Source organism: Sinocyclocheilus grahami, unplaced genomic scaffold (genome assembly GCF_001515645.1).
Source record: "Sinocyclocheilus grahami isolate Dianchi unplaced genomic scaffold, SAMN03320097.WGS_v1.1 scaffold1916.1, whole genome shotgun sequence".
Taxonomy (NCBI): Eukaryota; Metazoa; Chordata; class Actinopteri; order Cypriniformes; family Cyprinidae; genus Sinocyclocheilus; species Sinocyclocheilus grahami.
In genome coordinates, this window is record NW_015507095.1 from 44,373 (window position 1) to 57,256 (window position 12,884).

General features: G+C 38.6%; 1 protein-coding gene and 1 pseudogene across 1 annotated transcript in view; both read right to left on the reverse strand.

The window, feature by feature from the left end:
• Positions 1 to 1,628: 1,628 nt before the first annotated feature.
• Positions 1,629 to 3,412, reverse strand: LOC107573318 (toll-like receptor 7; annotated as a pseudogene).
• A 641-nt stretch (positions 3,413 to 4,053) lies between these two features.
• Positions 4,054 to 12,884, reverse strand: part of LOC107573312 (acylamino-acid-releasing enzyme) — a 33,524-nt gene continuing 24,693 nt past the window's right edge. The window contains exons 19-21 of the mRNA XM_016259751.1: positions 4,919 to 5,034; positions 4,713 to 4,819; positions 4,054 to 4,612 (exon numbers count right to left, since the gene is read on the reverse strand). Of these exons, the coding sequence (XP_016115237.1) occupies positions 4,507 to 4,612; positions 4,713 to 4,819; positions 4,919 to 5,034 (329 nt within the window). The 3' untranslated portion in view covers positions 4,054 to 4,506. The remainder of the gene's footprint in view (positions 4,613 to 4,712; positions 4,820 to 4,918; positions 5,035 to 12,884) is intronic.

Sequence of the window (12,884 nt, forward strand, 5' to 3'; positions counted from 1 at the left end):
TAATATAATAAAAAAAAAATTTGAATAATATACTATATACAGAAATAGAAGTATAGGAAAAAATGTAATTGTTTAGATAAATGTACAGATATGTTTGTTAGTGTGCAGATAGATATGTTATTTACAAAGTGTGCAGTTTAATATAAATATACTATGTTAGTTGTATAATTTTGAAAGCTTAATTGTTTAGACTGAGTATAGCCTGTGGGAAAAAACTGTTCTTGTGCCTTGCTGTTCTGGTGGTCAGTGCTCTGTAGCGCCGACCAGAAGGCAACAGTTCGAAGAGAGAGTGGGCTGGGTGTGAGGGGTCCAAGGTGATTTTTTTAGCCCTTTTCCTCACTCTGGAGATGTAAAGATCTTGGAGGCTGGGCAGAGGGGCACCAATAATCCTCTCAGCAGTCCTGACTGTCCGTTGTAGTCTCTTGATGTCTGATTTGGTTGCTGAACCAAACCAGACAGTTATGGATGAACACAGGACAGACTCAATGATAGCAGAGTAGAACTATTTAAGCAGCTCCTGTGGCAGGTTGAATTTCCTCAGCTGGCGAAGGAAGTACAACCTCTGCTGGGCCTTTTTTGCAATGGAGTCTATGTGAGTGTCCCACTTCAGGTCCTGAGAGATTGTGGTGCCCAGGAACCTGAATGACTCCACTGCAGTCACAGTGCTGTCCATGATGGTGAGTGGGGGGAGTGCAGGGGGTTTTCTCCTGAAGTCCACGATCATCTCCACAGTTTTGAGCGTGTTAAGCTCCAGGTTGTTAAGACTGCACCAGACAGCCAGCTCTTTAACCTCCTGTCTGTAAGCAGACTCGTCTCCATCCTTGATGAGGCCGATGACTGTAGTGTCGTCTGCGAACTTCAGGAGCTTGACAGAGGGGTCTTTAGAGGTGCAGTCATTCGTGTAGAGAGAGAAGAGCAGTGGGGAGAGTACACATCCCTGGGGGGCGCCAGTGCTGATGGTGATAGTCCTGGATGTGAGTTTGCCCAGCCTCACTAGCTGCTGCCTGTCTGTCAGGAAGCTGGTGATCCACTGACAGATGGAGGTGGGCACGGAGAGCTGGGTGAGTTTGTCTGAGAGAAGGTCAGGCATGATGGTATTGAAGGCCGAACTGAAGTCCACAAATAGGATCCTTGCGTAATTCCCAGGTCTGTCGAGGTGTTGCAGGATGTAATGCAGTCCCATGTTGACTGCATCATCCACAGACCTGTTTGCTCTGTAGGCAAACTGAAGAGGATCCAGCAAGGGTCTAGTGATGTCCTTCAGGTAGGCCAGGACCAGTCTCTCAAGTGACTTCATGACCACAGATGTGAGAGCGACAGGTCTGTAGTCGTTAAGTCCAGTGATTTTGGGCTTTTTGGGGACCGGAATGATGGTGGAACGTTTAAAGCAGCAGGGAACTTCACACAGCTCCAATATCACTGTCAATCACTGAGTTTGCCAGAAGATGTTAAGATTTTCAGTATTGCAACATCTTTGAATATTTTCAATACTTCCAGTAGCCCATGATAAGATCATACATTCTAACAAACAAACAAAATCCTGAAACAACAGGACTACATAAAACAACATTCTCATTACATTTCATCCTTTTTTATAAGCTCTCTGTGACATTCTAGTTGTAGGCTCTATCATTGAGTGCGTTTACATGCACCTTCTTAATGGGATTATAATGAGATTTTGGCAATATTGCGATTAAACTTTACCTCATGTAAATGCAATACTTCGATCTAAATAATGCGATTAAGCTCATATTGGCAGCAAGCATAATCGTATTAACATAGGTGGCGTATGCTGATTTTAATACAAATATATAGGCATGTAAATGCCTTAATCGCAGTTTTGCCGCTCTGACCAAAGTTCGCATGTGCTCGTGACATACATGAATGACGTGACGCACACCTGTAATAATACGCAGATTAGAAACGATGGAGGGGAAGAATGAATCACATTAGGGGAAAACACAACTCGCTGCCACCAGTCTCTACTTCTTACCCTCATCCAGAAACGGCGAGTAGAATGAGATGGCAGCGTAGGCAAACAAATTGCCATCACATTTCTATGGCGCCGAAACAGCATGGAATACAACCATACAAAAGTGTTTTGCATTAGACTTAAATAGGCCTAAATTAAAACAGTGGCCAGTTAACACACCTGCTCTTTCTGAGTCCATCATTTGTTCGGTGCAGTGGGGTATGTGAATACTGGCAGTAAAAAAAATTAACCACAATTCTTAGCGAATAATAAGAATAATGTAAATTGCATGTAAACGGGAGTGAAGAGCTTTGCTCTTGACATGTAAACATCATAATGCGATTATGTCCTTACTCTGATTATTGGAAATCATCTCATTATTCGTGTGCATGTAAACGTAGTCATTGTCAGAGACAAGAGCAACACGTAAATTATTCCAGAAGAGTGGCTGCACTCTTGGGTTCTTGGGCCAGGACAGAACAGGTTTTTTGCAGAGCTGTTTTCTCATCTGAAGGTATTTGAATTTGGGGAAGAGAAGGTCCAGCAAAACTAGAACTGCAACATCCACTTTCTCATCTAGAAGGCACTGCTGAACGAGGAGGAAGGCCTGTCGGATGACCCCACTTTCGTGAGAACAGCCACTAGGGCTAGTCAATGCAAACACCGTCTTTCTGCTGTTGTAAAAGGCCTTGTGGAGATTCTCTATGCATGATACTCCAGGCAACCAGTCCCGTTCCTCTAGACAAAGTCGAAAGAGTCATCTCCTTCTGTTCTCCAATTTCACAACCATCTCCTTGTAGATCCAATCCCTGACTGCCTTGTTACTCGTATCAAAGACCACAAACGCATCATACTGGTTATCTGCCATGCTGCCACCATTAGATGGAGTGTGTCCCTTGTGTCCAGTCCATAAAATCTGGATGCAGTACCACAGGCCCCAACCATAGAGATGAAAGCAAGAGGAAAGCAACGCTCCCAAATATCTCCTGGCATGAGTGAAGATCTATCGAGAGGACATTCACACCAGCCAATGACTCTGGATAAGCACAGTGAACCTCTGTGGTGAGGTGTGGGATATCCAAATCAGTTTCTCTGAGAAATTTGGCAAACCCAGAGATAACACAACTACAAGTAAAAGGATTGGCATGCAGCATGAGTTTGCAGGAGGACTTGTTTTTATGCTGCCCAACAGGACAGAAAGTACATAACCTTTATGGAATGACATGGGAAGAGCCTGCACAAGTATCTTCAGCTGGTTGTGGTTAAGCATTAGGTTTTTAAGGTTTATTGCCTGACTAAGGAGAGCCTTTGGGATCGCAACTAGTCGATTGTGACTTAGGTCCAGGCTTACGAGACTCAAAATGCACATTAGGTAAGAATGAAAGCATGTTTGAACTAAGGTTCAGGTGGCAGAGCTGTTCGAGAACTGAGATGTTGTCCCAAGGGAAATAACTCAGCATGTTGGAGTCCACTCTGAGCACCTGAAGGCAAGTTCCTCTGGGGGAATGATTTGAGCTGATTTTCAGAAATGTCTAATTGTGTAAGATTAGTAAGACCCTGAAAGAAATGTAGGTATTGGTTACGCCTAGAGTCCCACATTATGTCCAAACGATTTCCAGAGAAATCAAGATACTTCAGAGAAGTACTAGTAAGAATGTTAGAGATTCTGAGACCAATGTGATTGTTCGCTAGACTCAGTATTTTAAGAGGTGATAAGTGTGGAAGGAATGTGAAGCGATGTCCCATACCCTTCATTATAAAGTGGAATTCGTTGTTGCTGAGGTCAAGAGCTTTTAGCGTGCCACTTATCTCCTGGATGGCCTTGAAAAGCGAAGTCGAGGAGTGGATAGCACTGGGCTGTCAGGGCTATAGCCCAAACTATATATTTTCCTCTCTTGCACTGAACCGGATTTATTTGTTTGTTAGTTGGTTGGTTTCCCTTTTTATTGCATGATCATAGCATTTCAGTTGTAGAGACACAAGCTTCTGCTAGTACTCACTGTGATACTGATATTGATGTTCCATCAACACATTTTTTAAATCAGTTTGAAATCAGCTTCACAGAAAGTTACTCTCTTCAGATATACAGAAAGTCAAATTTTTTATTGAAAAGAATGCAGTAAGTCATTTAGTACATATCCCAGAAAGTAACCATATTACAAAAAGCCGAAGACCATCAGAAAATCAAAGTAGCTACACTGAACCAGTTTGGCACAAATATAACTTGTCAATAACTGAAAACTAAAACCATTATTGAGAACAGTAAGAAATCTTTTCAGATGCCATTTTGTGTAAATTCCATTTCATTAAATATCACATTAACTTCTTCAGATATCACACAATATGCCTGTGAACCTCATCAAGTGCTTTTCGCATCACACAGAGACAGATTTTGACGAGTTTCCCCTTTGTGGTCTGACGGGAAAGCACCAAGCTGATGCCTCGATATGACAACGACAAAGCTGAAGAAACGCTAAAATCACTTTAATAAAGTGTAATAAAAGCTGGTTATGATTTATGGAGAGGAAGTGATATCACAGAGAAAGATGTTGGATAATCCAGAGAGCAGCGTTCATGAACCCATCCGATTCTGCGTCGACTTTGGACAAAGAGTGATTATTGCCTGGGTACCACAACAATCTGTGGACACACGGATACACTAATGAACCAATGATCCAGAGCAGAGAAATGTTTCATAAAAGAAACCCCATCTAATAAGTGTCAGTGTCACTGTACTTACCTCACTGGTACCTGCAATGCCTTCAGGGCTCTGTAGTATTCAATACCCTGCTTATTGGGAACACGCTTGTCATCTTCCCCCAACATCAGAAGTACTGGGGTTTTTACCTGAGGAACAAACACAACCATGCATATTACAAGCTGAGCAGTTAAGAAATTAAAAATAAAGGAATACATAAACAATGCATCAGAACAGCATCTGCTCACCTTGCTGACATGTTTTATGGGTGACTTGTTTAACATCTGCTCCAGAATAGCAGGTTCAAGATGAATATCTGTGTTATATTCATATCCAGCTTCCACCACACACCTGAACACACACACTCAAAGCCATCAGCCATCACAAATGTCTACAGGTGAATATCACAATACATAAATCTTATTTTACCCGCAAATCAAAATAAATTAGTTATTTCTTGATAAATTTTTTGTAGTTTTTTTATTTGCATATTACATCAAGCACACCCCTCAAAAAAGTATTACTGTATTGAAAAAAAAAAGCATTTATACATCATACTATTCTCTGTTATCTCTTTACTTTATTCTAGTTTAAATCTAATTTAAAAATGGTATTACATTAAAGGGTTAGTTCACCCAAAAATGAAAATTGGCTTGTGTTTTACTCACACTCGAAGCATCCTAGGTGCGTATGACTTTCTTCTTTCAGACGAATCCAGTCAGAGTTATATTAAAAATTGTCCTGGCTATTCCAAGCTCTATCATTGCAGTCAGCGGGTGTTGCAGTTGAACAGTCCACAAGTCGTCAAATAAAACTTGCGCATTCATAAAACGTGCTTCACACGGCTCCGGGGGATGAATAAAGGCCTTCTGTAGTGAATCCATGCGTTTTTGTAAGAAAAATATCCATATTTCAAACGTAATAAACACTTTTCTCTCACTTCCGGTATCTGTCAAAAGCGGAAGTCATTCCAGCAGATGACACTTGATGTATGCGCAGCGCGCGCGCGCCTCTGAGGCATGCTAGTCTCACGAGTTTGTTTACAGGAGCAAAGGAAGCAAAGTTTCCTTACTTTAGCAAAGGAAAACCATTCTCCTCTTGGCTTATATCGAAATCCTCCGACATTCTTCTTTGCAAATCTTCGGTTTGCACTTCTAATTCGTGACTGGCGTTTTGTTTTATTGTCTCTCCGCGTTCGTCATTAATCACGCAACATCCGCCGGCACGGCTTCCACGTATGACAGTTGGCGGAAGTGATATAAAAGTGTTTATTACGTTTGAAATATGGATCTTTTTCTTACAAATCCGCATGGATTCACTACAGAAGGCCTTTATTCACCCCCCGGAGCCGTGTGAAGCACGTTTTATTATGAATGTGCAAGCTTTATTTGACGACTTGTGGACTGTTCAACTGCAACACCTGCAATGATAGAGCTTGGAATAGCCAGGACAATTTTTAATATTACTCTGACTGGATTCGTCTGAAAGAAGAAAGTCATATACACCTAGGATGCTTCGAGGGTGAGTAAAACACAAGCCAATTTTCATTTTTGGGTGAACTAACCCTTTAAGACAGAAACGTGGGAGAAACTATTTAAAATCAAGTAATTCAGTATGATATCCACTAGGGATGTGACGATTCCTCGATTAAATTTGAGTACTTGATTATAAAAAATCCTTGACTGCATTTTGCCAGTGTCGATTACCTGCCAAAATACCTGAAGTGACTCATTCCACAGAAGAGAATCCATGAAAAGCATTATTAGACCATTTTCTAAGGCTGCATGAAATATTAAAACCATTTAAAAATCACAATAGAGCATAATGCTATTGTGAAGTCACAAAGACTGCGATTCTATCGGTTCAATTAAATATAGTCTATGCGCTGCAGGTTTAATATGCGCTTTATTTATAGGCTATGCGTGTAGGTTAGGTGTGTCTCAGAGCGGCTCCGTTCACAGTAAATGCTGCTCCACACAAACGGTTATCATTTACATGTGCGGACCATCTCAAACTCCGTCTTTGCATATGCTGTGAGTTTGAGTTGCTTATAACGTTCATTTGGGAACAATGTGCACAATTCTATCAGATTTATAAGTTAAATCATTTATAAACCTACGCCAATACAGGAGAATGCATAACTGTTCATCGCAACTTCAAAATAAAAGTTGAACCCCTCGCTCGGAGTTTGCAAGTTCTGATGTCCACATATTCTTGTTCAAGAAATGACAGTGGCTGAATTAAATGTTTAGTCAATAGTAAACAAGGATTAGATCGTGCAGTAAAGGCAGTTGGCGCTCTCTGCAGGCACTTTATTTATTTATTTTTTTACATTATGTATTTTAACTGTTTTGTTCAATAAAACCATATGATTACTTGCTTTTGATATTTTATTTGAACCAATTATTATTGCCTCATTGCAAAGTCATTTTAAAGTTGTAGCGTCTGGACCAATCCAACACACTATATATTCTCTTTTTATATGACAAATACTCTGTAACCTCAGTTAACAAGCCATATGAGGACCCATGGACCCTTCCCCCCGGAATGCGTAACACCCCAGGAAGTCGAACAGGCTTCTTTGTTGCATGGCAACCAACGCTGATATCACTGGGTTTATTGGCCAAAAGTATGTAAAGCAGGGAAAATCCCTGCTTGTCCCAAGGAAAAGCAGAGTAGAAATAACATCACAAGTAGTATGCTAACATATGGACCCTGGACCACAAAAGGGTCATAAGGGTCAATTTTTCAAAATTGAGATTTATACATCATATTTGGCCGAGATGCAACTATTTGAAAATCTGAAATCAGAGGGTGCAAAAAAATATATATATATATATTGAAAAAAATCGCCTTTAAAGTTGTCCAAATGAAGTTCTTAGCAATGCATATTACTAATAAAAAATAAAGTTTTTATATATTTACGTTAGGAAATTTACAAAATATCTTCATGCAACATGATCTTTACTTAATATCCTAATGATTTTTGGCATAAAAGAAAAATCAATAATTTTGACCCATACAATTTATTTTTGGGTATTGCTACAAATATACCCCAGCGACTTAAGACTGCTTTTGTGCTCCAGGGTCACATATTTGTAAATATTTAAAAGACATTTTAAATATTGGGTTACACTGATGATGGGAGTAGGAGCTCAGTAAGCATTAGTGTTCACCTGCACGTCTTTTACTATTTCTGAATCTTTTGTTTCGAATCAGTGTTTCGGATCGCGTATCAAACCAGCCAGGTCATGTGATTTTAGCAAAGGAAGCTTCATTACATCACACTGTTTCGAAACGTTTCAAAAACTCCGATGGTTCACCACTAGGGGGTGTTGATCTCAAAGTGAACCCATGAACCACTTCTGGTTGCCCAGTTAATCATGTGACATAAAAACCCACGAAATTGTACTATAAAAAATAAAGAATTCAGGGCCAGATGTTGTGGGTTAAACAAAAGATAACTTCCCTTTAACACAGATGGCTATATAGTTTAAAAATATTTTTTAAAAACATTTAGTATTTCAACCTAAAAAAAACCACATCATACCTTAAAAATAACAAAATGAGCTTACAATAGAATTAAATCCACCTCCTTCTCCTGACTAATAACACTACTCTTGCCGCTGGTTTTTATAGACAGCTCTAATGAAAAATTCATTAAATAATTAATTTAGTTCATTGTGTGTTAAGGGTTTGATTATACTTAAATAAAACACATAACACAAGCACTAATATTTAATAGTATTTAAGTGTTTATTATTTATTTTAAAAAATTGTATTTCTAAAAAAATATTTCCATTTGTTTTGTAAGTTTGGTCTGAGTTCTTGATGCTTTCACAACGTTTTCACCAGCAGGTGTCGTCAGCATGTGCTGTTTCAAGTGCTGTTTCAAGTGCTTCGAAACATCGAATCATTTTTTGAAGCAATTGGTTCAATTGATTCAATGCTTCGTTTCTCCCATCACTACTGTATACGCACTGCAGACGGAGTACGTGTAAACTTGGCGCAACAAATCTAGTTCAACATCTGAGGCAACGCCACAAAGAGCTCTATGACCAATGCATGGCAAAGAAATTCCTGGACACTTTTTTTTTCCTCTGCTTTCTGCCATATGTCTATTCTAGAGACATTTTGTTGCACCTTTACTCAGTGATTATTTTGCCATATGTCTGTTCTAGAGACATGTAACAGCTTTTTGATAAAGCTCTAATTGGCTTTCTTTTGGAAATATGTTTCATGTATTAATGACTGTAAAGCATGTCTGTGTGTGTCAAAATCGTGATTAAAATCAAAATTGATCAAAGAAATCGCAATAGGTTTTTTTTTTTTTTTTTCCCATAACGCACAGCCCTTGTTTTTACTTTTCGAATAATGATTACAAAACGAATATTCGAATAAAGAATTCAGGGCCAGATGTTGTGGGTTAAACAAAAGATAACTTCCCTTTAACACAGATGGCTATATAGTTTAAAAATATTTTTTAAAAACATTTAGTATTTCAACCTAAAAAAAACCACATCATACCTTAAAAATAACAAAATGAGCTTACAATAGAATTAAATCCACCTCCTTCTCCTGACTAATAACACTACTCTTGCCGCTGGTTTTTATAGACAGCTCTAATGAAAAATTCATTAAATAATTAATTTAGTTCATTGTGTGTTAAGGGTTTGATTATACTTAAATAAAACACATAACACAAGCACTAATATTTAATAGTATTTAAGTGTTTATTATTTATTTTAAAAAATTGTATTTCTAAAAAAATATTTCCATTTGTTTTGTAAGTTTGGTCTGAGTTCTTGATGCTTTTACAACGTTTTCACCAGCAGGTGTCGTCAGCATGTGCTGTTTCAAGTGCTTCGAAACATCGAATCATTTTTTGAAGCAATTGGTTCAATTGATTCAATGCTTCGTTTCTCCCATCACTACTGTATACGCACTGCAGACGGAGTACGTGTAAACTTGGCGCAACAAATCTAGTTCAACATCTGAGGCAACGCCACAAAGAGCTCTATGACCAATGCATGGCAAAAAAAAATCCTGGACACTTTTTTTTTCTCTGCTTTCTGCCATATGTCTATTCTAGAGACATTTTGTTGCACCTTTACTCAGTGATTATTTTGCCATATGTCTGTTCTAGAGACATGTTACAGCTTTTTGATAAAGCTCTAATTGGCTTTCTTTTGGAAATATGTTTCATGTATTAATGACTGTAAAGCATGTCTGTGTGTGTCAAAATCGTGATTAAAATCAAAATTGATCAAAGAAATCGCAATAGGTTTTTTTTTTTTTGCCCATATCGCACAGCCCTAGTTTTTACTTTTCGAATAATGATTACAGATCGAATATTCGACTATTTGAGCACACCCCGAGGTCACACCATCTATAATCCATCTAGATCAAACCGGTTTCATTAAAGGTAGACTTGAATCCACCAATACACGCATACTTTTCAAATTAATGTATCATTCTTCAATTCAAAAAGCAAAAACCCACCATAGTTACTCTGGAACTGGAAATTCCTGTTTTCCAGACTAGAGAGGTTTGGTTTTGGGGATTCATTCATTAACTCGATCAAAATTCTGTATTCATCACCTTCAGCCACTGTCCTCACCAATGGACTAACATCACGTAGCTTCACACTGCACCGGGGGACTAGACAAGGATCCCACTCTATCCCTCACTATTCACCATTTCTATTGAACCATTAGAAGCAGCCATCCATCAAAACAGCTACAATAAAGTACAAACATTAAACATACACCAAAAAAAATCAGTCTTTACACAGATTACTTATTACTGTATCTACAAGAACCCCCATCATCATTACAAGAAACAATTACTTATTGATTCATTCTCTAATATTTCTGAATATCAACTGGAGTAAATCTTCTATTCTTTAATTACATCCCAACAGCTTGGATGTGACATCCCAGACATCACCTATCCCTCTATGCACCAATCACATCACAAATTTAGGCATTAATGTTCAGGCTGTCAGAGCCGTTTAGTCTTAATTTCACTCCATTATTTAAAACAATAGATGACGATCTCCAACGCTGGATGAACTTGCCACTATCCATTAATGGCAGAATATCAGTAATTAAAATGACTATACTCCCTAAACTAAACTATTTATTCTCAATGATTCCAACACAACCCACCCTTACCTGCTTTAAATCTTTAGACCCAAACATTACCAAATTTTACAGGAAAAATAAGACCCCAAGAATTAAATGAACTACTTTACAGAAACCAAAAACACAAGCACCACATTTCTTCTACTAATTTATGGCCAACCAGCTTCATAATATATACAAATGGATTAATTCAAACCCATCAGAAAACATATGGCTAGATGTTGAGCAAAAAATTTGCAATGATTTTCGCATTTCAGACTTACCATTCTACAGTCAGACAATCAAAAAACACCCGTTTTAAAACACCAATGACCGCTACAGCTCTGACAGCCTGGTGGAAATTTCACCAAATCACAACACCCCTCTTGCACCATCTAAATACACCCCCATTTGGAATAACCCAGATTTCACAGTTAACAAGAAGCCGCTTAACTTACACACATGGGCATTAACTTACGTGTGAAAAGGACATCACACAACTCCAACACATATTTCATAGTAATATGCTGGCCACAATTTCCTACTTGGTCCAGAAACACAGCATCGGGAGTAATAGTTTTTTTGGGATACCTAAATATCAAATCATCTATCCAATCAAAAATCAACACTCGGACCATTAACCTAGACCAGGGGTAGGCAAGTTCGTTCCTAGAGAGCCGCAGTCCTGCAGAGTTCAGCTCCAACCCTGAAAACAAAACTCACCTGCCTATAGCCTTAGTAATCCTGAAGACATTGATTAGCTTGTTCAGGTGTGTTTGATTAGGGTTGGAGTTGAACTCTGCAGGACTGCGGCTCTCTAGGACCGAACTTGCCTACCCCTGACCTAGACCTTTCAACCTCAGAGCTAAATAATATAACCTCCTCCGCCTCAAAAGAAAAAAAAAAACTATTCTCCAAAATATACAGAATAATATCAAGATCAGAAAATGCATTAAGTTTACCAAACGCTAGGTTGACCATACGTGCCATTTTCCCAGGATGCGTCCTGGCCAGGATTTCTATATTGCCCAAAATATCTAGGTTTTGAATCCTGGCCAGGACGCGTCCTGGGAAAATGGCATGTATGGTCACCCTACCAAACGCTAAATGGGAATCAGACCTATCTATTACTCCTGATGCTGATTTCTGGACACAAATCTGCTAAAATATCTAAATATCTAATAAATCTGCTGACCTTCTTGGTCTGAGACCACCGGACTTACCATTGGGCTTGACTGGGCTGCAGCCCATGGACCCCGCTTTGTAGGGGGCCCCGCCTTTACCCATCTACGTTTGTTTGATTTGTTGTTATATGCCAGTCAGAAATTATTAGCCGCATTTCCACAGGGTACGCAAGGGCTAACCGCGTCCTACTATGACCTTCGAGGCCATAATCAAACAGCATGAACTGGTATTTATGATAATTTCACATAGAAGGACACACATATTGAATCACGTCTTTAGCTCACATTTATAAAGATAATGATAAATTATCATATGTTCATGCCTCATTTCTTTAAAGAGGATGATTCTATATTATATTATTGTTCCACTAAATTATGCGATTTGAAGAGTTTTGGCTCTGAGTTTTCATCAAAAGACCTGAAATACAGCAAATCAATGCATAAGAAATGTTCACACCAACGCCAATTATTGTTCTAATTTTGAATAGGAAAGTCAAAAAAAGTAAAAATTCCAACTCCGCACACGTATGCATTATACTCAGGGATGCACCGATACCACTTTTTCCAGTACTCGCCTGATACCGATACTTTTATTTTTGGTACTTGCTCTGTCACCAAGCTTCATGCAAACCTCAACTTACATTTTTTCCCCAGACTCTGTCTAAATTTTTAGACCCAAATTTGTATCAGTTTTACTGGTAGTCCACTGTATGAAGAAATTTTGGGTATGATTTGTCACAGTTTACTTTATTTTGCTATCCTCACTTACATAAATTAACTATAGTGTCCTGGACCCACTAGTAAAAAAATATATAAAAAATTATATCTGGTCTCTGAATAATTTTTGGTTTGACTGTATATCCTTCTGTTATTTTCACACTTAATTATGCCCATTAAAATGTATT